This window comes from Zootoca vivipara, chromosome 8, assembly GCF_963506605.1.
Source record: "Zootoca vivipara chromosome 8, rZooViv1.1, whole genome shotgun sequence".
Taxonomy (NCBI): domain Eukaryota; kingdom Metazoa; phylum Chordata; class Lepidosauria; order Squamata; family Lacertidae; genus Zootoca; species Zootoca vivipara.
The window spans coordinates 41,451,276-41,476,521 of record NC_083283.1 but is presented as its reverse complement, the minus strand read 5'-3'; the positions used below and the strand labels follow the sequence as shown (position 1 = coordinate 41,476,521).

General features: G+C 41.5%; 1 protein-coding gene across 1 annotated transcript in view; it reads left to right on the top strand.

Annotated features, from left to right (window-relative positions):
* Positions 1 to 1,703: 1,703 nt before the first annotated feature.
* Positions 1,704 to 25,246, top strand: part of MEP1B (meprin A subunit beta) — a 29,497-nt gene continuing 5,954 nt past the window's right edge. The window contains exons 1-13 of the mRNA XM_035125152.2: positions 1,704 to 2,080; positions 2,928 to 2,946; positions 4,088 to 4,138; positions 4,246 to 4,292; positions 6,469 to 6,547; positions 8,534 to 8,651; positions 14,573 to 14,751; positions 15,654 to 15,872; positions 18,748 to 18,900; positions 20,380 to 20,595; positions 21,474 to 21,920; positions 23,648 to 23,812; positions 25,075 to 25,210. Of these exons, the coding sequence (XP_034981043.2) occupies positions 2,018 to 2,080; positions 2,928 to 2,946; positions 4,088 to 4,138; positions 4,246 to 4,292; positions 6,469 to 6,547; positions 8,534 to 8,651; positions 14,573 to 14,751; positions 15,654 to 15,872; positions 18,748 to 18,900; positions 20,380 to 20,595; positions 21,474 to 21,920; positions 23,648 to 23,812; positions 25,075 to 25,210 (1,892 nt within the window). The 5' untranslated portion in view covers positions 1,704 to 2,017. The remainder of the gene's footprint in view (positions 2,081 to 2,927; positions 2,947 to 4,087; positions 4,139 to 4,245; positions 4,293 to 6,468; positions 6,548 to 8,533; positions 8,652 to 14,572; positions 14,752 to 15,653; positions 15,873 to 18,747; positions 18,901 to 20,379; positions 20,596 to 21,473; positions 21,921 to 23,647; positions 23,813 to 25,074; positions 25,211 to 25,246) is intronic.

Genomic DNA, 25,246 nt, shown 5'->3' with positions numbered 1-25,246 from the left:
TCTTGATTTCAGCAAGGCCTTTGACAAGGTGCCCCATGATATTCTTGTAAAGAAGCTGGTAAAATGCGGGCTAGACAGTGCTACCATTCAGTGGATTTGTAACTGGCTGACTGACCGAACCCAAAGGGTGCTCATCAATGGCTTATCCTTATCCTGGAGAGTAGTGACTAGTGGGGTGCCACAGGGTTCTGTCTTGGGCCCAGTCTTATTCAACATCTTTATCAATGTCTTGGATGATGGGCTTGAGGGCATCCTGAGCAAGTTTGCAGATGACACCAAATTGGGAGGGGTGGCTAATACCCCAGAGGACAGGATCACACTTCAAAATGACCTTCACAGATTAGACAACTGGGCCAAAGCAAACAAGATGAATTTTAAGAAGGAGAAATGTAAAGTACTACACTTGGGCAAAAAAGATGAACAGCACAAATACAGGATGGGAGACACCTGGCTTGAGAGCAGTACATGTGAAAAGCATCTAGGAGTCTTGGTTGACCACAAACTTGACATGAGTCAACAGTGTGATGCAGCACCTAAAAAAGTCAATGCAATTCTGGGCTGCATCAATAGGAGTATAGCATCTAGATCAAGGGAAGTAATAGTACCACTGTATTCTGCTCTGGTCAGACCTCACCTGGAGTACTGTGTCCCGTTCTTGGCACCACAGTTCAAGAAGGATACTGACAAGCTGGAACGTGTCCAGAAGAGGGCAACCAAAATGGTCAAAGGTCTGGAAACGATGCCTTATGAGGAACGGCTTAGGGAGCTGGGTATGTTTAGCCCGGAGAAGAGAAGGTTAAGGGGTGATATGATAGCCATGTTCAAATATATAAAAGGATGCCATATAGAGGAGGGAGAAAGGTTGTTTTCTGCTGCTCCAGAGAAGCGGACACGGAGCAATGGATTCAAGCTACAAGAAAGAAGATTCCACCTAAACATTAGGAATAACTTCCTGACAGTAAGAGCTGTTCAACAGTGGAATTTGCTACCAAGGAGTGTGGTGGAGTCTCCTTCTTTGGAGGTCTTTAAGCAGAGGTGTGACAGGCATATGTCAAGAATGCTTTGATGGTGTTTCCTGCTTGGCAGGGGGTTGGACTGGATGGCCCTTGTGGTCTCTTCCAACTCTATGATTCTATGATTCTTCCCTTCCTGGGAGATTCTCCAGGCTAGGGCCAAGGTGAGCTCCTCTTCTAGTCTTCGGCAGGAAAAAGATTTATTTCAGTGGAGTTAATGAAAAAGAGGGTCACCACTGGAAAATCATCAAGGCTGATGAATAGTTACCCTATAACTGTATCTGGATAAGCCATCACATAATAGTTATGATAGGGGTAGAGTCGATTGCAGTGTGATCCTGACCAAGGCGTTCCCATAACAGTAATTGAAGGGAAATGTAGGAAACACAGACAAAATCCGATGAAGGATTTTAAGATTGGCTTCTAAATAAAGATCTTCACTTCTACAAAGATCAGCAGTGATGTATGGTACAGATCAGTGCCACTGGTTTGGACCTATGGAGGTCATGGATCTGATATATAGGATCCTAGAACTAGGCTGATAAGGTAACCAAAGAGATTTTGAACAGGGGAGAAATTAAATGTACCGTGTCCAAAATTCTGTCAGCATAAGCATTTCAGCTTCCCAAATGGAATGATCCCTGCTCTCCTTCCCCTAAATGTTCTGGGGTTTCCCCAAAAACTTAAGCTGGATGTGGCTGTGCAAAGAACTGAGTCTTTGTCTAGGTTCATCATGAAGATACCTTGTTTCAGGCACCACATTTGGTTACTTCCACCATCTTTATCCAATGAGAAGTATATAAAGGTAGAAGAAGACCAATCAACAGTCGTTTTGTTCTGGCACTGATGTTCCATGAAAAAGTTGAAATGCCCTCTTGCTTCATTCTGTCAAAAGGTATATATCAAACACCTGCAATACAAAGGTCAAAGTTTTCATTTATGATAGCACCATAGATATAAATGCACAAAAATTAAAAGATCACAGCTCTCACTTGTTGTACATCATGGATTTGTGGCTATTTTATGTGCTGCTGAGCGGGGTTATTCTGCAGATGGTTTGCTGTCTGGTAAGACAATTAAAAGCATACTTTAATTCTTAAGGATTAGAGTGAATTAGCACATTTGTATTTAATGTGCATTTTTTTTAAAAAAATGTCAATAGTTCCTGTAAATCAGGGCCAGGGGTCATAATTATTGGGGTTGCAGTGGGGAGGGAGAGTTTAATCATTTCCTCCTTGGCTGTGGTTCTGACAAAAACCACTCATTTGAAGTTAACTTCTGCCCAAGATTGCATGCTTCTCCCTCCCTTCACTTCTGGTGCAGCCACAAGGATGAGATCAGAAGCTTTTACTTTCAATTTATACAACAGTTTAGCATTGTGTCTTAACCTAAATTGTGGTTAATTTTATCTATGCCAGAGAGGAAGGGGGGGACGTGCATGAGCCTAGGGGCAGGTTACGTTGGTTCCCATCACAGTAAATGCAGCCTCTGTCTCTGTGTGTTCTGTCCCCTATTAGAGTAGTTGTTTTATATATCAAAAGCTAAAACAATGTAAAAAGTTTTCACAGTGTAATTATACAAATACCAAAAAAGAACAAGAAGCTTGCATTATTATAAGTTGTTAATTAATAAATATCTGAAATAACATTTGTACCATAGTGTTATTTCTACTTGTATCTTCCCACTTACTGTAATGGTATGTGTTCTAATATAACAAACTCTTGCTAAACTGTATGATCCAAGAGGCTAGTATAAACCACAGTGTATAATATTGCAGTGAATCTGACTTTAAACTTTTGATGCAAAACTTGCCAAATGAATTTGGCTGATGGCTGCACTTGCCATTAGGTATCCCCTGTAATCTACAAAGAACAGATTGCACATCTGACTGTTTCCCCCTTTCTTTTATTCTAGCCTGTTCAAGAACTAAAGGGTGAGTTCTATTTTGTATCTTACTAATTGTGACAAAATAGGGGCAACAGAAGCAGCTGCTCATGAACACAGCAGATTTATCATTCTGATTTATAATTATGGTTAGCACATTGACATTCTGATCCTAAGCGTATTTACTTGGAAATTAAGTACCATTGAGTTGAGTGGAACTTGCCTCTGAACAGGTATGCTTCTAGAACAATACAGAGGTAGGGAGAACCAAAGGTGTGCACTGACCAGATGGAAGGTGGGGGTCTGCTTTTCCTGCTCTCCCCTCCCAGCACCTCAGTTCCAGGAGCTTTCCTTCTGAACAACTTTTGCCCTTCCATTTATCACCGTGGAGGGGCTACATCAGTTCCAGGACTGGTGTGGTTTGTCCCTGGTTCCAGAGTTGTGTTGGGGGAACTGAAAGAATTAGGATCTGGCAAATCCAAAACCTCTCCTAGCATGACTTCTGCATGCCTCTTGACATTGGGGCTCTATTGGAAAAAAAAACCACTGGCTATGCATCTATCTGCAGCCTCATGGAGGAGGCTTACAAGGTCCGATCTCCCTCTCTGTGGAAGGACCGCTCCACCTGTGGGGAGGAACAGTCACAGAAAAGTATGGCCTCTAGGATGCAGGGGCATAGTGTGTGGGGAGGCTACCAGGGCATTAGCCCCAGGTATATGTGCTGTGTGCTGCTTTTTGTGAGGCTAGGATCAGATCTGAACGATTCACAGGGCAAATCATGCAGATCGGATCCCAGCCTCATAAGGCAGCGCAGGGCTGGCAGGGTGGCGTGAGCCTTCAATCCCAGGAGGCCGGGATCAAAGAGCGCATGGCTGCTGCATCCTTCTCACGTCACCCTGCCAGCCTCAAGCCGCTTTATGAGGCTGGGATGACCCAAGGGCTGTGTTGGCCAGCTAGGCTTCCCTCTGCGTAGGTGGGCAGGTGGTGCAGCGCAGCCCCCTTGGCTCCGGTAAGGTTTTTGTGCTGGTGGTGGTGGCAAGGACTGGGATGGCATGGTGGGCTCCGTTGACCTCTGCACCCTGCTATGCCACTGCTAGGATGCCCTGCCAGGGACTGCAGCCTGCTTGTTGTGATGGATAAAATATAATGGCTATAATTATAACTATCTTTGTTTCCTTTTTGGTTTTCAGCACGAAATGAAGACAGTGGAATAGATCAAGATATCTTCGATATCAATGAAGGTTTTTTCAGCCTAATGTTTTAATTATTACTGTATTGTCTTTTATAATAGTGTGTGTATGTGATCATGGATTAAAATGCACTAACCTGCTGTGGGTTTCTTTTTCAGCATTGGGACTGAACTTGTTCGAGGGTGATATCAAACTTGATGATGAGGTGAGTTGAAATGACAAACAGCAGTATAAATGACTGCTAACTTGGGGATGATGAGCCCATGCTTCCCTCTTATTAAAAAGGTGATAGGGTTTTGCCCTAGTCTGAGATCTTCCCTTGCTTCATAGCTTCCTGATGAAGAAGCTCCTAGCTGATTTTGTAATGCCCGCCTTTCACTGCAGCCCTTTTGAAGCTTCCCATCCTTCTACTTCTCACACTTCATTATCTTCGGTGTCTTGCCAATGGAGACTGCTACACATTTAGCACTGCGCTACACCAGGCAGTTGAAAGGAAGGATGAGATGGGCATAAAGGTCACATCAGTCCAGTGGCTGGGAAAGTTGGACCTTGAGGTTGAGCCAGGAGCTTCCTCCCCCATGTGACGCCTAAGGCTACAGGAGCTCCATCAAAGTGAGGAGCTATTAACCTTGTTTATTAGCTATAAATGTTTTCTTTATGAAGCTATAACTGGAAGTGTCTGGAGAGGAATTAATATACAATGTCTGAGATAATAAAAGAGGAAAGAGTACTGTAAAAATGTAGAAGCATGACACAGAATATAATCAATTCAGCCATTAGGTTACCATTATTAGCATTTTAATTTTCCTCGCATTGAGATAGATGCTAGTACAATGCTGAAAGCAAAAATGCTAAGCCTATGCAGACCACAGTGGATGGGAGAGATTTACAGTATATCTTATAGTGTGTGTGTGTGTGTGTGTGTGTGTCATTTACAGCCTGTACATCTCATCCAATCTTATGCTGATAGTTCAATTCAATTAAATGATTAGACCACTGTGTTTAACAGGCTTGTCTGGTCAGAAGATTACAAAGAAAGTTATAACCCTGTACTTAAGTGTCATGGAAAGTTAGGATGCAGCAGGTCAAATTGTGGTTCCATTGTTGATCTTTGTTTCACATAGAACCCCTCCTTCCCTCCCTTCTCAATTTAGATTGTCTTTGTTTAAACCATGCCAAGGCAGACATACCACTGCCTCAATGTTTCAGGGAAGGCCCTATAAACAAAACACCTGTGCCTTTTCTTAATGGTCTCCTATCTCTGGCTGGAGTTAGCGAGCAATGCTCCCTGGAGTCTATGTTCCAACTACAAGTGGCTACAGTCCCTGGCCTCCTCCTGATTCCAGCTATTACTTCTAAAGATGAATCCTGTGCAGCATGTGAGCTAAGACCTGCATGCCTATTCCACCAGCTTGGGCAAGAGCTATGATATAAACATACTATCTTTTTCTTTCATTGTTTGGAATTCTGTGTTCTTTGTGTTAATACATCTAAGTTTTTTATTAGCTAACTGGTATGATCTGAACCAAGAGAATTTAGAATGTTTCTTACTCCCTGTGATTACTTTGGTACTCTTCTAAGTTAACAGCAAGTGCTGACGACCCTCCAGGGGAATTTGATGCAGGATGCAGGGAGACTAGAAGATGGCAGTGACTTGGTGCCCCAGTTAAATCTTACACCTCCTTTGTAATACTTAATAGCCCTACTGCTCTGATAACTTGGCACGTGGCAGCAGCTGTTGACTCTTTGTAGGGTGAATCTAGTCTCAGAGAAAAACTGGAGCAATGAAACCCCCATTTACTTTGGCATGTCAAGCAATGACGTGTGGGATGTGAGGTTAAGGGTCTTCCAAAAGACCTCTGGGGTGTCACAATCAAGCATCTAAAGAAACTGATTTCATGCCTATGACTAATATACTATTTCAAGGACTGCCAGTGACAAACCATGTGAGCCATGCCCTTGACTACTTGAGTAAGATCAGGTGTTTTTTACTGCGACAGAAATTGCACCATGCGGAAGGCACACATTTGAATACCTTTTTGTAATAGCTATAAGGAACATAAAGGTAGAGTGCATGTGTGTGTTTTCACTTGAGTGTGCGACTTTCTGAAATGTTGCATCCAGTGCTTGAGTCTACATTTGTAAAGAAGTCCCAAGGGTGCACAGAATATTTAGTCTTGCATATAGCTGCAACTCCACTGCTCTGAGGCACTCGCAACAGACCAGCCCCAATGATCCAATCCCAGTGTGCAAGAACATTGAGGAACTGGGTGCACCATACTGCAGGTGCCCGAAGAGCAAAAGTCTGAACTTAGAGGAATCACAATGCCAACTCTTGTGCTTTCTTTCTCTGAATTTCTTGTATTTGTCTTTCTTTTCAGAGACCAGAACGCAACTCCATTATTGGCAATGAATATCGATGGCCTCACACCATTCCATATGTCCTTGAGGACAGCCTAGGTACGGCAGTTAATTTCTTAAGATCACTTGTTGCAGAAGCAACCTTCAGTATGAACATTTGTTCTTTTCTTCAGTATTAATTTTGGTGGTATATTTACCAAGATTTGGGGTAAAAGGCCTACTTCATAAGAACAAATGGGATATAATTTCTTAAACTTTGATTTTTACCAACAATCTTTAAAAGTATATTACAAAACCCTCCTTTCAATACAGCAGTATGGAAAAAAAGTAAACTTCAGCATTTGATAAAAATGCAAGCTCAACTTGTAAATAAAACCAGCTAGGCCTGTATGTGGAAGGTAACAGCACGATCCAGGAATTCCAAAAAGTTTGGCTCTTGGCATAAAATACACCTGGTTTAGTCAAACCTTGGACAGATATAAATTGATTTGTTACCTTCTTTCATTATAAGCAATGTGCTATGAGTCAGCAAAGTAGTTAGGAGTTTTCTATCAAATTTTTATGGGTTTTAGAAGAGATAACTCCTCCAGATTCTCTTATTATAGCCTGGAGGAGGACTAATAATAGTAGTAGTCATAGTAGTAGTAGTACCAGTAGTAGTAGTAATTTATTATTTCTACCCTGTCCATCTAGCTGGGTTTCCCCAGCCACTCTGGGTGGTTTTCAACAGAACATTAAAAATACATTAAAACATCAGTCATTAAAAGCTTCCCTAAACAGGGATGCCTTCTGATGTTTTCTAAACGTGAGATAGTTGTTTATTTCTTTGACATTTGATGGGAGGGCATTCCACAGGCCCGGGCGCCACTACCAAGAGGCCCTCTGTCTAGTTCCCTGTAACTTCGCTTCTCGCAGTGAGGGAACTGCCAGAAGGCCCTTGGCGCTGACCTCAGTATCTGGGCAGAACGATGGGAGTAGAGATGCTCCTTCAGGTATACTGGACTGAGGCCGTTTAGGGCTTTAAATGTCAGCACCAACAGTTTGAAGTGTGCTCGGAAACGTACTGGGAGCCAATGTAGGTCTTTCAGGACCGGTGTTATATGGTCTCGGCGGCCGCTCCCAGTCACCAGTCTAGCTGCCGCATTCTGGATTAGTTGTAGTTTCCGAGTCACCTTCAAAGGTAGCCCCATGTAGAGCCCCACCAAGAACAACAGAATGATGCATACTTTGAAACATAGACTTGCAAAAGCACAGAAACACAAAAGAGTTGAAATTAGGCTCTGTAAGCATCTTAGGGTTCTGGTGAGGACCCTAGAGGTCTGATGAGCAAGCAGTGGGTTTGGGTTGACTGCTTGAATGTTTAAGCTATGCCTCATTAAGCTCAGCCTGTATACAAACAGGAGTATAAATATTACACTCCAATATTATGACTCACCAGTAAGCTTCTAGTGACCTTCTAAAATAAACCAAGCCTTGATAAAAGTTGCAGTGTCTTAATTGCTCAGAGATTTGGGGTGAGGGTAGCAATGCAAAGAAACAGAGGCAAAAGATTGCCCAACTTCTAAATTTACAACAAACTCCATTTATGCTGCATCTAGTAATAAAGTAATTCTGTTGTTATCTTGCAGCTTCTATCAGACTCAGAAGTGCCAATTCAGGATTAACAGTGAAGATCTGGTTGCTTATCATTTTATAAGATGCTGCAGCCAGATTGGTGACCAGAGCCAGTTACAGGAAGAACAGAAACTTGGTGTTAAAACAGCTCTACTGGATTCCAGTCCATTTCTGAGTATAATGGCTTGGAAAATAGAACTAGTTGCTTAGCTTGAAGGCTTGTAGCAAATCAACAGTCCAAGGAAGCAAAAGAGAAATTTGTAGAGCACATTGTTATTTATAGTCCACTTTCCTATACTAAAGGCATACTCGAAAAGGCTTTAATAATTCTCCCAACAATTTAAATTATATTAGTCTACCAAATTTATACTCATTAGTACTAATAGCAGAGTTTCCAGTTGCTATGTGGAGGGTTAGCTGAAAGGGCATTACTTTAGGTGAGTGATAACCAATTCTTTGTTTTTCTTCCAGATATGAATGCAAAGGGGCTGATCCTCAGTGCATTTGAACAGTATCGCCTAAAATCTTGTATTGATTTCAAACCCTGGGAAGGCGAAACAAATTACATATCTGTCATCAAAGGGAGTGGGTAAGAGAAATCATCCTTTTAAGTAATGTTTCTTTCTTTTTCATAGTCTCTGTACAGTCTCACATATGAGATCTGTGCCTGTCAGTGGAGGCTGGCTCATTAGGGCAAATGGGGCACTGCCCCACCAACTCCAATCCCCTCTCAGTTGGCCCTCACCTTCTGACATAGATCAGGCCAGGGGATGGAACAGCTTGTCAGCTTCCTCAGTTAGAAGTCAACAGATAGGAGGAGGATGGGGGCAAAACTAACATTAGTTGGTTTTTGCCTCTCATTGGCTCTGGTTCCACCTACTGTTGGTCTCCCTTCCTTCTACCCTACCTAGTCCCAATGGATACCAGCCATTACTGGTAAAGACATACTTGAGCTTTAGTTAGGAAGCTGGTGCTCAGCCCTCCCTTGGTACGGTGTAGGTATGCCCTCCAAAGTGGGGTGAGCATATATTCAATTCAAAACCCTCTGATATAAGGATGCATCTAATATAGATATTTTGGTTAAGTCGACCACCTAACGGCTAACACACACCAAGCAATTTTTCTATCATTGACACACATTCCTCTTTGCCATCCTATGCAAGATTCACTTCCCAGGGGCATATCCATTTGCATTGCTATATCCACTGAAGTGAATGGGCAGATGGAAGCTCAGGGTACATATGAAACCTCTCATACTTATAAGATGTCGGTCGGTGGACTCAGGGCTCAGGCAGCACTCTTTTTTCATAATACTCTGAAGCTCAATGGGGCAAAGTAAATTAGGACAAACCACCAACCAGCTGTATTTAATTACAGGCAGCTCCCTGCTTATGCATGTTCCGAGGCACCACACATATCAGTGAAATCACATATAATTGAAACCTATTGAAAAAGCCTGCAAACATGTACAAAAATTGGAAGTAATCAGAGATAGAGACTTTATTGACATGCGTGAATGAAAATGTTATAAAGGAACCAAGGGAGGGGGTGGAGGGAAGTCAGGGGATTCAAGTAATCCCAGACTGTGGTACCTCTGGTTACGAACTTAATTCTTTCTGGAGGTCCGTTCTTAACTTGAAACCGTTCTTACCCTGAGGCGCACTTTTGTTAATGGGGACTCCTGCTGTGCACGCGCCTCTGGCACATGATTTCTGTTTGCATCCTGGGTCAAAGTTTTTAACCAGGAGCAGCTACTTCTGGGTTAGTGGAGCTCATAACCAGAAGCATTCGTAACTAGAGGTACCACTGTACTGTGGATTCAATACTGATTGTGTATATAGTTGTTTTAAATGTTTTATTTTATGCTTTTTTAATGTAATGTTTTTGTGAAAATTAATAAAAATATACAAACAAAAAAGCCTGCAAACACCCAGTTCTGGCCCCACCTCTGCCCCACCCTCATTCCACCCTTTTAGTGATGTTTCAGTGGTGTCTTTATGACATTTCCAGATCTCTTCTGGGTTTGGCGTGAGGCGCATATACACATTCACACACAAATTGAATGCTTGTTGATAATAATAATAATAATTTATTATTTGTACCCCCGCCCATCTGGCTGGGTTTCCCCAGCCACTCTGGACGGCTTCCAACAAAAAATTAGAATTCATTAAAATGTCACACATTAAAAACTTCCCTGAACAGGGCTGCCTTCAGATGTCTTCTAAATGTCAGGTAGTTATTTATCTCTTTGACATCTGATAGGAGGGCGTTGCACAGGGTGGGTGCCACTACCGTCCCTGGAGATGCCAGGGATTGTACTTGCAACCTTCTGCATGCAAAGCAGTTGTTCCACCACTGAACATTTTTTATACATTTGTACTCTGATCATTATTTTAACCAACATTTTGACGCAGTAGCATCACGAAACCCTTATAATGCCAGGATTTTCTGGCCTAGTCAAATCCACCCTTACTTATCCTATTTTCTCCAAGACTCTATAGGTGCTGCATTTTGACCTGAGTTTTTAAAACTTTGCTTATCTATAGAGATGTTTGTCAGGTTGAGTCACAACTCTGGGTTTATGAGCCTGAACATTGGTGCAACATTCATTCTTTGTGGCATTGTGCTGATAAGAGTATTTTGTACATCCCATTTGAAGTAGTTACGGTATATGGTTGCCTCCAGACTGTCAATATTTTGTGGTAGGGATTTAAGCGCATACTGGAAATTTAGGTTTGCCCAATTAAAGGGGATTTATGCAGCAAGCCTAGTTAGAAACAACAACAACAGTTATTTTGTGTGATGGGAAAATGCACTGAAAAGTGAGATGAACAAATGAATAACTGGAAGATGTATAAGCAGTGCACATCAAATCAGCTTCGATGCTCATTGTTGTATAACCTCCCTGCAAGCAAAGCAGAAGGAATACCCAATTAAGAACAGTCATAGTATAACCTCTGCGTAAGCAAGCAAATTAGGTTGAATGTTCAATAAACAGGTCACCTGGAGGCACCTGTGATTTATACTGCAAACCTTAGGCTTGGATTATATTAGAGCAGGGGTCCTCAACCTTGGGCCTCCAGATGTTTTGAGACTACAATTCCCATCACCCCTGACCACTGGTCCTGCAAGCTAGGGATCATGGGAGTTGTAGGCCAAAAACATCTGGAGGCCCAAGGTTGAGGACCACTGCATTAGAGGATAAAAGTAGGGAACCATTGAAGAAATCTGTGTTGAGTCAGGGCAGCTCTTAAGTCTCAGTATTTTTCTTTCTTCTGCTGGGATCATATTTACTTTAACATTCATCTTGTCTGTTCTTGGGATTTGTCTTCCTTTCAACCAGAAGTTCCTTGTCATTGCTCAGAATGCTGAACGAGAGTAGACTGTTTTATAGATTTATAAATAACATTTATCCAGAATTCTGTTTTCTACGAAGTGCTGTATGTTCTTGCTTTTTATGGTGGCTTGTTAGCAACAGTGATAAACTGGTGATAAAAGTTATTTACCCAACCAATATGAATTTATAGTCTGCAGGAATGGCTGCATGAAATACTTTATAAAAAAAACCGATTCCACTCTCATTGTCTTGCAAAATCACAGTTTTCAATGCCCATTTGTTAAAGGACTGTTTGACCAATCAAAGGTTATAAACTGTTTAAGATTTGGCTGAACTTCAAACATTTTTTTGGGGGGGGGGAGGCAACTGTGAAAAGCAATAAAACATGTATTTTAGTTTGGGCCTTGAGTTCAAAGTTCAGAGATTGTCAGATTCTGAGAACTGAATCAGCTGAGATAAAAGATCATGAACTTCCTGTAAGTTTTTCTGAAAGGTTATTGCAGGATATGGAGGCTGGTCTTTTGGCTATTGTTTTGAAGTTCAAATAAAGTCAGGAGCTAATTTTACAAAATTCATAAGCAAGGAGCTAATATTATTTGATGTTATGTGATGTTTAGCTCATCTCAGTGTTCATCTTTTAGTTGAGTGTGGAAGGATTTATATGTGGGGGTGGGTGGATAAGTTTTCCTTGTTTATATCAGTGGTGGATGAATACTTCAAATATCTTTTTTGTATCTATTGTTTTGTTATTTTAATTGTATTTTTCTATTTTAAAATTTGTAAGTCGCTGAGAGATTGTCAGTAGGTGTATTCAGTCCCTTAACCCCCAAAGGCTGTCATTTTTCTCCTTTCATCCATGTCTGCATTGTTTTGCATATTCAGGGCTAAACAGAGTAAGTGGCTGGGTGGAGGCTACTTAAAATTCCTCCTACAATGGATGGCCCACACAGCCAGCAAGTTATGAGAAGCAGCTTGCCTGGTGGATTGAGTAATGTTCCCTGTGTCTCTGTCTCTAAAAACCATGGTTTGGTATTTGCTGGAGGACATTGCCGGATCCATACTGATCTATTTAAACCATCTTGCCTTGGCTCTCTGTGAGAGAAACAAAGCCTGGAGAACAGCATTCCTATTTGCTCACTGATATATATGGTGGTTGATCCTCATGGCAATTCATTTGTGTGTATTCTGGGTTTTGGATCCATTCACATTTCTGAATGGCATAGTAAAACTGAAGATGTTGTACAGCAGACATGCATAGTTGGTTGCCATGTGTGCTTACTGTGTGACTACTTGGTCATATGGAACACGCCTAAAAGTGACCATGTGTTTACTTTCAACATCCTGTTCCATCCCAGAGCCTTTCTACGCATAATTCAAAGGGCATTCTGACTGTATTGTAGGCATTCTGCAGACGTTGAGTTGATTTTAATGCTCTTCTTTTGCAGAGTAGACCCACTGAAATTAATGGGTTGGATACAACCCAGTAAATCTGGCTTATATGTTAGAAGTCAGGATTGCCTGGTACTTGCTCGGGCCACATCTTTAGTTGCTTCCCCACTCTCAACTCCTGAAGTCTGCTTCTCTTTGCTGCCATGGCCTGTTCTTCTGCCCAGAGATAGGAGCAAGAGGACCCCACTTTGCCTTCTCCCTCAAGAGATGGCCTTGCAGATTAAGCCCAGAGGAAGAAGGAAAGTGAATGGGCAAAGAGGAGAAGGGCTTGTTTCAGGAGGAGGCACTGAAGACATCTTTTTTAAGGCCTTCCCAAAACCTGGAGCTGGCAAATCACTGAATGAATAAAGTTTCAAGACATACAATATTGTTAAACACACCCCGATTTCCAAGTTATGAAATATGTAAAGGGTGCCAGGTTTGGTTTCCTTTGAATGACGGTCACTGGGATATCTTTGTGGTGGTGTTATTCACACACAAACACTAACTAAGCATAAAATGAAAGGGCTCACAAAATTAGCACCTCAGCATATTTTGCTTTCGCATCCATTTGTAGATGCTTTCAGCACAGAGAGCGAGTCAAGCCTCTTCCCAAGTCTAGCTCACTATGAGACAAGACTGGTTCTCCTATCTAGACCCACCAATCATCACTGCATCTCCAGCCATTGGGGGTGGGGGCTGTTCCCCTCTAGGAACATCACATCATTTCTACAGCAACACACTTATACTTGAGCAGCTCTTTAGTTCTGCAAAGAGAGAACTTAACAGACTTGGTTAGCACCATTCACTTAATAAAGGAACTGGTTTGACCATTTCAGTCCTTCTGCTATAGAATCACATCTTACAGATGTAAAACCACAGGCCTTGAGGGGTCCTAAATATGACATCTAGACCAAACCCCCAATTCTATAACCATATAATCATATAAAATTCATAAGTGGCTTTTCACACCAAAAGCTTTACTAGATACATAGTCATAAACAGAAAAGGATAAATGGACAATGGAAAAATGGAATGATTATGTTTTTGAATATGTACAATCTTGAGATAATTGAACAGGTAATGATGGAAGACATATGGGAAAACAAATGTCAAAATATTTTGAATAAATGGACAAACTATAGGAAGTGGATAGCACGGGGGGGGGGAAGCCAACCCAAGCATGCAAATTAGAATGAATAATCTGTGCACATAGTTAAAGATTTGAAGAGAGAACAATTTTTTTGTGCAGAGGGGTTAAAGGGGAGGGAGAAGGGGGAAAAAACACCATTTAGGATAAATGAGTAGGGACAGAAGTATATACTGTCAAGTAAAATGATTTTTTGTAACCTATTCGATGTCCCTGGGTGAAGGTGTGATTATAAAGAATGTAAAAAAAAAAGATACATAGTCATAAACAAAGACATGTACACAGTTTAAGGCCTTAGAATGCAGATGGGAATTTATGCCACCACCATTCATGCCTTGTAGAGCAAGTGGAAGGTGTTTCAGATCTCTCTCTAAACTTTCTAAGTACAGGTGTGCATCTCCTTTGGTCTGTATGCACAGTACCCAATCCAGCATGGGAATCTGGGCAGAAGCAATGTCTCTGCAAGTTCTGCCTTGCAGAATTAGTGTGACCAAGTGAAAAGAGCTTCCTCTGAGTGGACCCTTTCATGGATAATTAGACTAGGGCAAGATTGTATACAGCACAGATTTTGAACACTCTTGCATTTTTTTGTCAGTTGCTGGTCCTCTGTGGGAAACCGCCGAAAAGGGAGGCAAGAACTCTCCATAGGAGCCAACTGTGACAGGATTGGGACGATTGAGCATGAATTCCTTCATGCACTGGGATTCTGGCATGAACAGTCACGATCTGATCGAGATGATTATGTCACAATAATGCGAGACAGAATTCAAGAGGGTAAGCTAATTTACCTTCCTTTTAATTTCAAACTATTGATAGATTTCATCTGTACAGCTTCTCATTCAACTTGAATCTCATTAAAGCTTTCTGACTTGGATGGCAATGTCTAAAATGTGATGCATTGTTATATACTCCCTGCTCCCCCAAGCAGGGGAAAGTTCAAGGGGCAGTGCTGCCAGCTTTAAGTTTCCCTTTGGGTGACGGCACACACACTTGCGGCACCTTTAGAACATTTGCTTTACCTCTAAATATGTGAGCAGCACATGAGTGAAGGCAAACAGGGCTTTCCTAGACAGATAGATAATTTATTACGGTCGGAGACCAGCTTATAAAACACACCTGGGGGTACAATCCCAGAAGGAAAACAAACATTTAAAACATTGTACAACAGTAAATTTAAAATTCATAACAGGGCTCTCCTACAGTGATCTCCCCCCAATTGCATCTTGATCTACTTCCAGGCTGCACCTCCAATTTCACCATGCTCCAGCTAGAAACTCCTTTTTCTCTTTAAAACAGGAAACTTCTGTTTCTTTGTACATGTACCTTACATCTGCCCCCTCTCCTTTTACCAAGAAGCTTGCCTTATCTGGAATTCTGTGTATGCCTGCTGCACTGAGTCTCTCTCATTTCTTTCTGCTTGCAAAGCATTGTAAATTGGGAACTACTTTAATAAATAAACACTCTGTGGTTCTGTATGATATACTTGGAATTCAAAGAAGAAGCCACGGGACAGCAGGCTAAGCACATAAATTATAAATTTGTTACATTGCAATGGGAGAGATACTGAAGAGTGTGCTTAAGTCTGTCACCTAAACCAGTGGGACTGAAAAGGGCTTCCCTTTGGCTGGATTGTGATTTGTATAAGCCACCGTAGTAAGTTCTACTGCTTCTTTCAGGTAAGGAAGGAAACTTCAACAAATATGATGATAAAATATCTGACTTCCTTAATGTCCCATATGACTATAACTCTGTAATGCACTACAGTAAAACTGCCTTCAGGAATGGAACAGAACCAACAATAGTAACAAATATACCAGCCTTCATTGATGTGATTGGACAGCGCATGGATTTCAGTGAATATGATATCCGGAAGCTGAGTCAACTCTACAACTGCAGTAAGTGTTTGAAACTCGATCATATCTTTTCAGCCTCCTTTGTCCATCTGTCATGGATGCTTTAGCTGAGATTCCTGCGTTGCAGTGGGTTGGACTAGATGACCCTCAGGGTCCCTTCCAACTCTACAATTCTATGATTTGTTTGCTTAGGTTTCATTTCTGAACTTTACTTTGGGACAAATTCAGTGTTGCCTTCTTCTGATTGTTTCATCTGCCAGCCAGAAATGCTTGCACTGGTGGGGCAATCTCTCCCCTCCTCCACACGTGTTGCAAATGACATGTGTTTTCCCAACCCTCCCCTGAGCCATTTTTGGGGGTATACAAGGAGAGGAGAGGGGCATGAGTCCTCTGGTGCTAGCAAAAGTGCTTGCACAGGCTTCCACTAGCAGTGTCTGTTAGTTAAATCTGGTACTTTGCCTGTGAATACAGTAGCTTTAGAGTTGCAAATAAATTTCCCCCCAGCATCTGAGACAGGGGTGAGGAACCTCCAGCCCAAGGACCTAATTAGGCCCAGCACATGGTCTTCATTGGGTTTCCAGTGTTGGTTCCCCCCCCCCCAAAGCACACCCACCTGTCCCACACCTGACATAATTTGTGATGGTGGAGAACTAGCTGCCAGAAAACAAATGGGTGGGTGCCTTAGCTAACTTGCTGTTAGCACTTACCAGCTCAGAAGCACAAACTGATTCCAGCTGGCTTCTTGTAAGGGCTGTAGATTGGTGGTTATGGCAAGGTGGCTGGGATTGACTGTACTCTTAGCCAGGAACTCTCTAGCGCAAGCAATGCCTTCCCCTAGCAGACTGCCTGTATATGCCACTCGGCTGATTGGTGCTTACAGCAAGCTGGCTGGGATTTGCACTTACAGCAGACCCCAGAGTGGGATGAGCTGTAAGCATAAGTTTCCCTGTGCTTTGAATTGAAACCAGCACTGCAACACTCACAAAGGATGGTTTGTTTGGGATTGCCTGATGTGGCTGAGGATGATTTAGGGTTGCCATATGTCCAGATTTTCCTGGACACTTGTCAGCAGTCAGCAACAGTGTCCGGGGTGTGTGCTCTTGTTGGCAGTGCCATTTTTGCATTTATTAACAACAACTTTGGGCAAAACTAAAAAAAAAAAGTTCAACAACTTTTCACAGTTTGAAATATGGCAACCGTAGCTGATAGGAATTCTAGTGCTGAAATAACTGAAAGGTGCTGCACCGACTACACCTGACCCAGATGGACCACTGGTCTGATTCTGCATGAAGCAGCTTCTTCCTCAGGTAGGATGCTAAAAAAAAGGAAGGGGAAAAAATAAGGCTGAAAAAGCAATATAAGTGGCCTGATGGTTATTATATGGTCAGTTGATTTTACTTACATCCAATTCAGTTAGGAATGTGGTCCACTAAAACACATGCCATAATACAGGTGTAAGTCTTTAAGGTGCCACCCAACTCTTACACACACACACACACATCCTAAATAGCTGAGTGTGCAAAATCTGCCCTTTAAAGGTCCTTTTGATTTTCCTAGTAGTGAAAATGAGATACTGCTCATTCTATAAAACAAGTAAGCCAGCTTATTTATTTTATTTTAAAATGAAACTCATTTACTTCTACTTGAAGTGGTTTATGGATTCAGCCAATAGCACTGATGGGTCATAGAATGGCTGAGGCTGTGTTCATACTTCCAGTTACCGTGCATTCATTGCATGTTAGTACTGGGTTTTTAATCCGTGTTCACATGACAACATGCAAAATGTGTGTATATCCTGTTCTTTGTTATAAAATACTACTGTTTGATGTGTTATTTCTCAAACCAGCAATTAAGAGTCCTCAAGCCATTCCTAATTCATCTCTAGCCAAGGTGTGAACACCTTTGCATACTATAAAGACATCCCTGCCTGTCAAACCCCACCTCCAACAGATGTGAATCAGATACTAAAGAAGCCATGCTTGGTGGGGTGGGGTGGTGGACACTGAAATGCGCAGAAAAACAGAAACTTCACTGCATACTGTACCTTTAAATAAGCCATTCTGTATTAATTGATGGTATTCACCTGCTGATGTATTTAAAGTTTGAAGCTTGTCTATTCACTAAGCTGTGCCTGTGAAGTATTTCTCATGTTGTGCTAATTGTGCTGCTTAATCTGGTAAGGTGTTACATGGTATTATGTTTATATTTTAGTACAATTTATGTAATGTGGAGCAGCATTTATTCTATGACTCTGACCTATACATGGCTTTGTTAATTATTTGGCTTAGTTGAATGACCATGTGTTCATTCTTTTAGATTAGCTTTCGAGTAAATTCCTTGTTACATTTTCCAGCCAGTGTGTAGTGGTTCTGGTTGTTTATAGTGATGTGAACCCACCTTGACTTAGAACAGAGTTTGGTTCTTTTGACATTGTGGTTTTTCTAACTAAGTGAGATATGAGAAGATGTGCAATTGGATTTCCCACAAAAAAGAGAGAAAAGTTTAACAGCAGTTGCAGGGTAAAGGTCGAGAATTGCATAGAACAATGGTCCTAGGGGAGATTAACCTTTCTCTCATGCCATTCATGCTAAAACTGTTTGTCTACTAGAGGTAAACCAATAACAGACAGACAGGTTTCCTTCCACAAGGCAGCTAGCAGCTGGTGGGGATATAGATTAGGAAAAAGGTGAGCTGGAAACGGGTTTAGCCATCTCACCTACAGGCTCCTTGACTCTTAGACTATTTACTTCGCCACTATTTACAGCAGCTTTTGTCTTTTAAAAGTACAAATGAGTCACAGATCTCCTGATGGCATATCTAGTTGGGTCTAAACTATTTCCTGATGCAGTTGACTGAATAGTCCCACTAAAGTAAACAAACACTGTATCTGCTCTGTTGTTTTTTAAAATGCTGGTAGCTTCATCTTTAAGCTTTATGGAGACATGCAGTTTTGAATTTGAAAACGTGTGTGGCATGATTCAAAGTACAGAAGATAATGCTGACTGGCAGCGCATAACCCAGGTTCCTAGTGGACCACAAACGGATCACACCTATGTTGGACTCTGCCAAGGTAATGTATAGCAATCATTATTATCTCTTAGATAAGTATTTTCTGTGGATGTATCTGATCTTCATAACCTCACTAACTTGCTGATAAATTGCTATTGCGTTGTTAACCAAGCCTGTTAAATAATTATAATGTTTACTGTATTATTTCAAGTCATATCTCTATACATGTCAGCAACCTACATTTCCATGTTAAGGGAATTAAGCTGTTTTCAGAACTTGAATGACATAATTTGGTTCAAATGTGCTGGGGGAGCCATTTCCCACTGTGACCTTGCTTCTTGTGGGAAGACAGGATGTTGCCCTTTCCGTAGAGCTGTTCCATAAACTAGAATGTTTACCAAAATAGGCTGGAGAACAACATGCATAAATGTGGCTTAAAGCCTGGATAGTGAAGTGCCCTCATAAGGTACACAGGGGAGCAACAGAGGCAAGACTAGAGTTTTTCAAGAATTGGGGATTTATTTTTTAAAGTATTTGAAAATGGTAATTTAATTCTGAAAGCCGTTCTGAAGGAGAGGTGTGTGTGAAACTATGGCAGGCCAAGGAAGTTGCACAGTGATGTTTCATTTTGCGTGGGAGGAGAAAGGAAAAGTAGAAGTTGGAAAATTGATAAGAAAAAGGCAGCAAGGTGAAGAGGGGGTTATTCCTTTCCTTCCTGTCCTAACTGCAGGAAGGAGAAGTGGGGAATGCTTAGCATAAATCCAGAAAGAAGATTGAAAAAGGCTTGCCTCTTTCCAGCAAGGCTTTGCCAGGCAGAGTCTGCTGGAACTGGGAGTGCAGAAAAAGAGCACACAAAGCAGGAATTTGTGCTTCTGCACTTGCCACACAAGAATCAGCTACAGTTCAAAGGTGCAAGAACAGACACCCAAGTAGAAACTCTAAAACTTAGCCAGTATGTCTGCCAGCAAAATGCACACAGACACACCTGTACAGGGCTCAGGAGACTCACTCAGTTCTGGGTTTCTAAGGTAACAAAGGAAGTGGATCTGTGCGAGATGACAAATGGGTGGGGCCCATCCCCCAGTCACAGCTGGTTAGAAAGACATAGTCAGAGTTGAGAGCAGAAAGTAGAGTGATGTGAGCTAGAAGCAAACCAGCAAGCTGAGAAGACAGAGAGACACAGCAATTCTTGTTTGAATCCAAGGCTGCAGCTATGGGGGAAGCAAGGCCCTCTTGTGCTGGTAATCCTGTGAACCCCTCCATCGTAGACACAGGTTGTACATATGTGTAAATAAGCCATATATCATAAAGACACCACGGTCTCCATTGTGCCACATTCCAAAGGAAACACGAACCCTGAGAAAGCACCAGGAACCCCTGGAATCTTGCATCAAGTGCTTTCTCTAAAGCGCACTCACTGTAGCCAATCACTAGATGGTAAAATGTTGCTTTGATTGAGGGGCATTAAGCATTAACAGTTCCAGCATATGGAGGGTGAAGAAGTTCTAATGAATCTGTGCTCTCTCTTTCTCCTTGACAGAGACTGGCTACTTTATGCATTTTAACACCAGTGCTGGAAGAGCGTCAGAGCGAGCGGTTTTAGAGAGTCGATTTCTGTATCCCAAGAGAGGCTTCCAGTGCCTACAATTCTATTATTACAACAGCGGAAGTGAAAGTGATCAGCTGAATGTTTTAGTCAAGGAGTACACTGATGCAAACCCCAATGGGACCCAAAGGCTTGTGAAAATGATACAAGGTATGAAAGCATTATTTTTGGTATGTATATGCTCTTGTTCAAGTTAACACTGGGTTAGTAAACTGCTCTGTATCACTTTAGACTGCAGGCGGGGACTCAAATTATTGCATGCTCCTCCGTTAAAAAAGAACAAAAGTTCCTCTGTATAGAAAGCTAGCGTGTCAGAGAGAAGATTCGGCCACATTACTCATTCCATAATATCAAGTTTTTGATGTGGAGGACAATTAAAAAATGTACAGTTTGAAGCTGTATAGTCCAGACACCAGTTTACTATGCTGGTGAGGACTAGTCCGGAGTTCAGTATTTCACATTTGACAAGAAAAGTTCTGAGTATTTTATTCTTTGGTCTGGGTTCGCTGTAGTGTTTTTAATGGATTTCTCTTGCCCCAGGTCCACAAAAAGGAGGCCCATATTGATCTATGGGAATCTTGATCTGAAATTATAATGGGACACTGTAGTGATGGACTTTTAAATCGTATTTAAATATATTACATTTAAAAACGAGTAGATTGAGATCCGGTGAGAAGGCGGTAGGGAGTCTATCTATCTATCTATCTATCTATCTATCTATCTATCTATCTATCTATCTATCTATATCTATCTATCTGTGAAGTAATGTTTCCTGTGAAGTCTATCTATCTGTGAAGTAATGTTTCCTGTGATCCACCACAGTCAGGAGACAGGCTGCTGTAGCCTGTGTCAGGGGAAGCACCGAAAAGTCTTATAGGTCCTGCATAAAACTCATGTACACAAATATGAATGACAGAATGAACTGTTCAACATTTAACCCTTTTTAAATTTCATGGGGAATGTGAAAATCTGTTTGTGTAACATTGAAATATGTTGTCAATATAATGCACCTCATTATTCTTTTTCAGGTTCACCTGCAGGCTACTGGGAGCTACACCACGTGTCTTTAAATGTTGCAAATAAATTCCGAGTAGTATTTGAAGGCATCAAAGGATCTGATGCATCTAATGGAGGCCTTTCCATTGATGATATCAACCTGTCAGAAACCCAGTGCCCTCACCATGTTTGGCATATAAGAAATTTCACTCAGCTGGTTTCAAGCGCTACAATATTATATAGTCCACCCTTTTACTCTCCCAAGGGGTATGCATTTCAGATTGGTTTGGTCCCCAGAGTTACCACCAGTTCATTTAATTTACAGATAGATTTGCACTTGATCTCTGGTACAAATGATGACCAGTTGCAGTGGCCTTGTGCATGGCAACAAGCTACAGTACTTCTGCTTGATCAACATCCAGACATCCGCCAACGTATGTCAAATCAAAGGAGTATAACTACAGACCCAAGCCAGCTAGGTAGGTTAATACTTGGATCAGTTTACCCTAATGGTTATGGTTTTTTATATAATGGTTATGGTTTTTTATATGCTTCAATAATGCTTTAAAATTATCCCTCTCTCTTTCGCCAACAGTAGTGTATTAAAATTCCTAAGGTGCATGAGAAACTGCCCCCAGACCAGATAACACAAAACAAAATAATCTATATATAAAAAAAGTTGAGCTGATTACCTCCTTGTGTAGACATTGTGAAATACCGTACTTTTCGTGTATAAGACCAGGTTGTTTTTCCCCCTCACAAATATGTTAAAAGTGGGGTAGTCTTATACCGGGGGGCAATCCCCCCATTTTCTTAATTTTGAGTCCCCCCAAATAGGGTGTGTGTTATACACAGAAAAGTACGGTATATAGTGGCTGTCATCATTTCATAATCCTCTGGTAAACTTTTAGCCCTCCAGTCTATTTTTCTTCCCTATTAGAATTCATATTCCTCTTTCAGCTCCATTCCTTGAAAAGAAGTAAGAATCCGTTATTTCTCTTGAGGTACCAAAGGCATGTATGTGGACTCCTCAGTATAAGTGCACTCATGGGAGTTGTAGTCTACATGTGGAGGCCACCTCTTGCATAAATCAAGTATATTTGCCAGATGCCAGTAATAATAACCTCTCTGGTCTAGACCTTAATTGTGACGGGTGGGGACAAGGTAAGGCAGGATTACATAAAGCCAGCATTTCCAAGCCAATCCCTACTGTGCCCTACATTTCCTTTCACATATATTTGTCTGCAGCAGGGTGCAGTTATTGTAGGGCTGAAGAGTCTCTGGAAGTTGATAGCAAAAAGTTTTGTTTTTAAAACACTAAACGTGAGATATCCAGGTTTTTTCCATTGTGATCAAAGCTGGCTAATGGTTCCTTTGGGCCTCTGGAGGGCCTCCACTTGCTCCTTAAAGGTAAAGGACCCCTAACCGTTAAGTCCAGTTGCGGACGACTCTGGGGTTGCGACGCTCATCTCGCTTTACTGGCCGAGGGAGCCGGCGTACAGCTTCCGGGTCATGTGGCCAGCATGACTAAGCCACCTCTGGCGAACCAGAGCAGCGCACGGAAATGCTGTTTACCTTCCTGCCGGAGCGGTAGCTATTTATCTACTTGCACTTTGACGTGCTTTCGAACTGCTAGATTGCTCCTTAGGATGAGATAAAAATGGCAGTAAGAGACCAACAGTGGGCAATAAGGACGCTTACAGTCTATTGTTTTGAGTTGCTCCTGTGAGAACCAAGACAAAAACCAATTGGGTAGTGATGGCAGTGGAGGGAACCTCTGGAATAGGAAGATGAATAAGGGAGATGCCAAACCTTGTGTTTTGTGGCCTTCAGGCAGTAGACCTAGTGGGTTGGAACTGAAATGTTTTTAGAGGTTGGTAACTTTTTTGTGCTGCTGTGGATTCGGTGGAAATCCTCACAGCCAGTGCCCATGCAGGTGGTTATCTTTGGACTTTTTAACATTGCCCAGGCTACATAATTTCCCTGCCCCAGTTGGAAGTGACAGCCCAGCTTAGTCGTTGTGTCTTGATGTTCACAGCCTACAAGAGTTAATTGAGTCACATTGTCTTCCTGCTTACACAAGAATCTTGAGACATTATTTTTTCTTATTTTGTTGAAAAAAGGTATATAGTTAGTTTCATTTCATATTTTGCTGAACCCCTTTTCTACCAAAAATATTAGCTTTACTAATTTCTTCTTCTTTCAGAATATGATAGACCAGATAACGTAGGAATAGTTGCTACTTTTCCTAATGGCACTGAATTCATGAGAGGTCCCGCAACTGAATTCAGTTCCTTTATAACACTTCAAAGACTTGAAAGTCGTGAGTTTGTTAAAGAGGATAGTATTTTCATTCTTACAACAGTGGAAGGTATGTGGTTTTTGCATTTGAGTGATATTGTTAGTACTGTATCAAGGATTCAGCAGAAGTAATCCCATGATAGTCAATGGGAGTCTCCCTAAAACAAACAGTTCTGCATATTTTCTTCCCAGAGTTGAGACTAGAAGGTGGGCCCTGATTGCTTGTGAATCTGCTGATGGCCACTAGTTGAAATGTTTTGCAAAATGTATGCTGAGCTGCTTAGGCAGGCAGTCATTTGAATATGCAGAGTTCCAACATCTGGAGGTGTTAATTTTTCCGAAAGGCAAATAGACCAACCTTTATGGCAGCTGCCACATGCTGGAACTTGCAACTATTGTAATATTTCCCTAGTTTATCTGATATAGCTGCTCAGAGGCCTTGTTTGCATGTTTGTCAAAGAACCTGGGCAAGGCTTGGACTTGCACATTCAGTGTCTCCCCTCGCCTTCCCCTGAGCAGCTGTGAGAAGTTTAGAAGCTTTCACTTTTCAATTAAACACAGTGTTACTTCCGAACCCCAAACTGGGGTTAATATTTACTATCCTTTATTTTAAGAAGCCAACTGCATAAACAAAGGTTTAGAGGTGGCTTTTTCTGACTAGCCATAGTTGAGACAAACAGCAGTTTATCTGGATTCAGGCATAATGTGACTAAGTTTAAAATTACAGGAAGGGAGCCGTGTTGGTCTTCCGTAGTCGAAACAAAATAAAAAAATTCATTCCAGTAGCACCTTAGAGACCAACTAAGTTTGTTATTGGTATGAGCTTTCGTGTGCATGCACACTTCTTTCAGAATACAATAGATAGGTATCTGAAGAAGTGTGCATGCACGCGAAAGCTCATACCAATAACAAACTTAGTTGGTCTCTAAGGTGCTACTGGAAGGAATTACTGTGGTTTAAAATTGGAAGCTTTTCAACTCTTCCTCGTGGCTGCCCCAGAGAAGAAGGATGGAGCATGTGACATTTGCTGCAATCCATTTTCATAATGCTGAACTATTATTCTGTATTACACCTTTATGTATCTAAGCAAAAATCATAGGTTAACATTTATTCCAAAAAGCAGTTATACGTCACTCATAGTTAATTTCAAATTATTTTATACTGTAATGGGAAAATGAATGTTCCTTTGCCATTAAGCTTAAGCTTATAAACAAAAGATCTCTAAACCTCTGAGCCCCAAACCTAATTTGATAAAATTAATAGCACCAAATGCTTTAAGATGTATTGGTTAAGCTGCAAGAATTTATGTTTTGCCTCATTTATTCACCTCAGATATATCACATTTAATATCAACTCAGCCAAATTCTACAGTCATCACTCCAACTGCAGTCACTACTGGTGTGTGTGAGGCCTATGGCTGTCAAAATGATGGAATCTGCATTCTTGAAGAGGGGAAGCCAGTTTGCAGGTAAGCAATGTGTAATGGTGTTGTTGTGGCTACTCT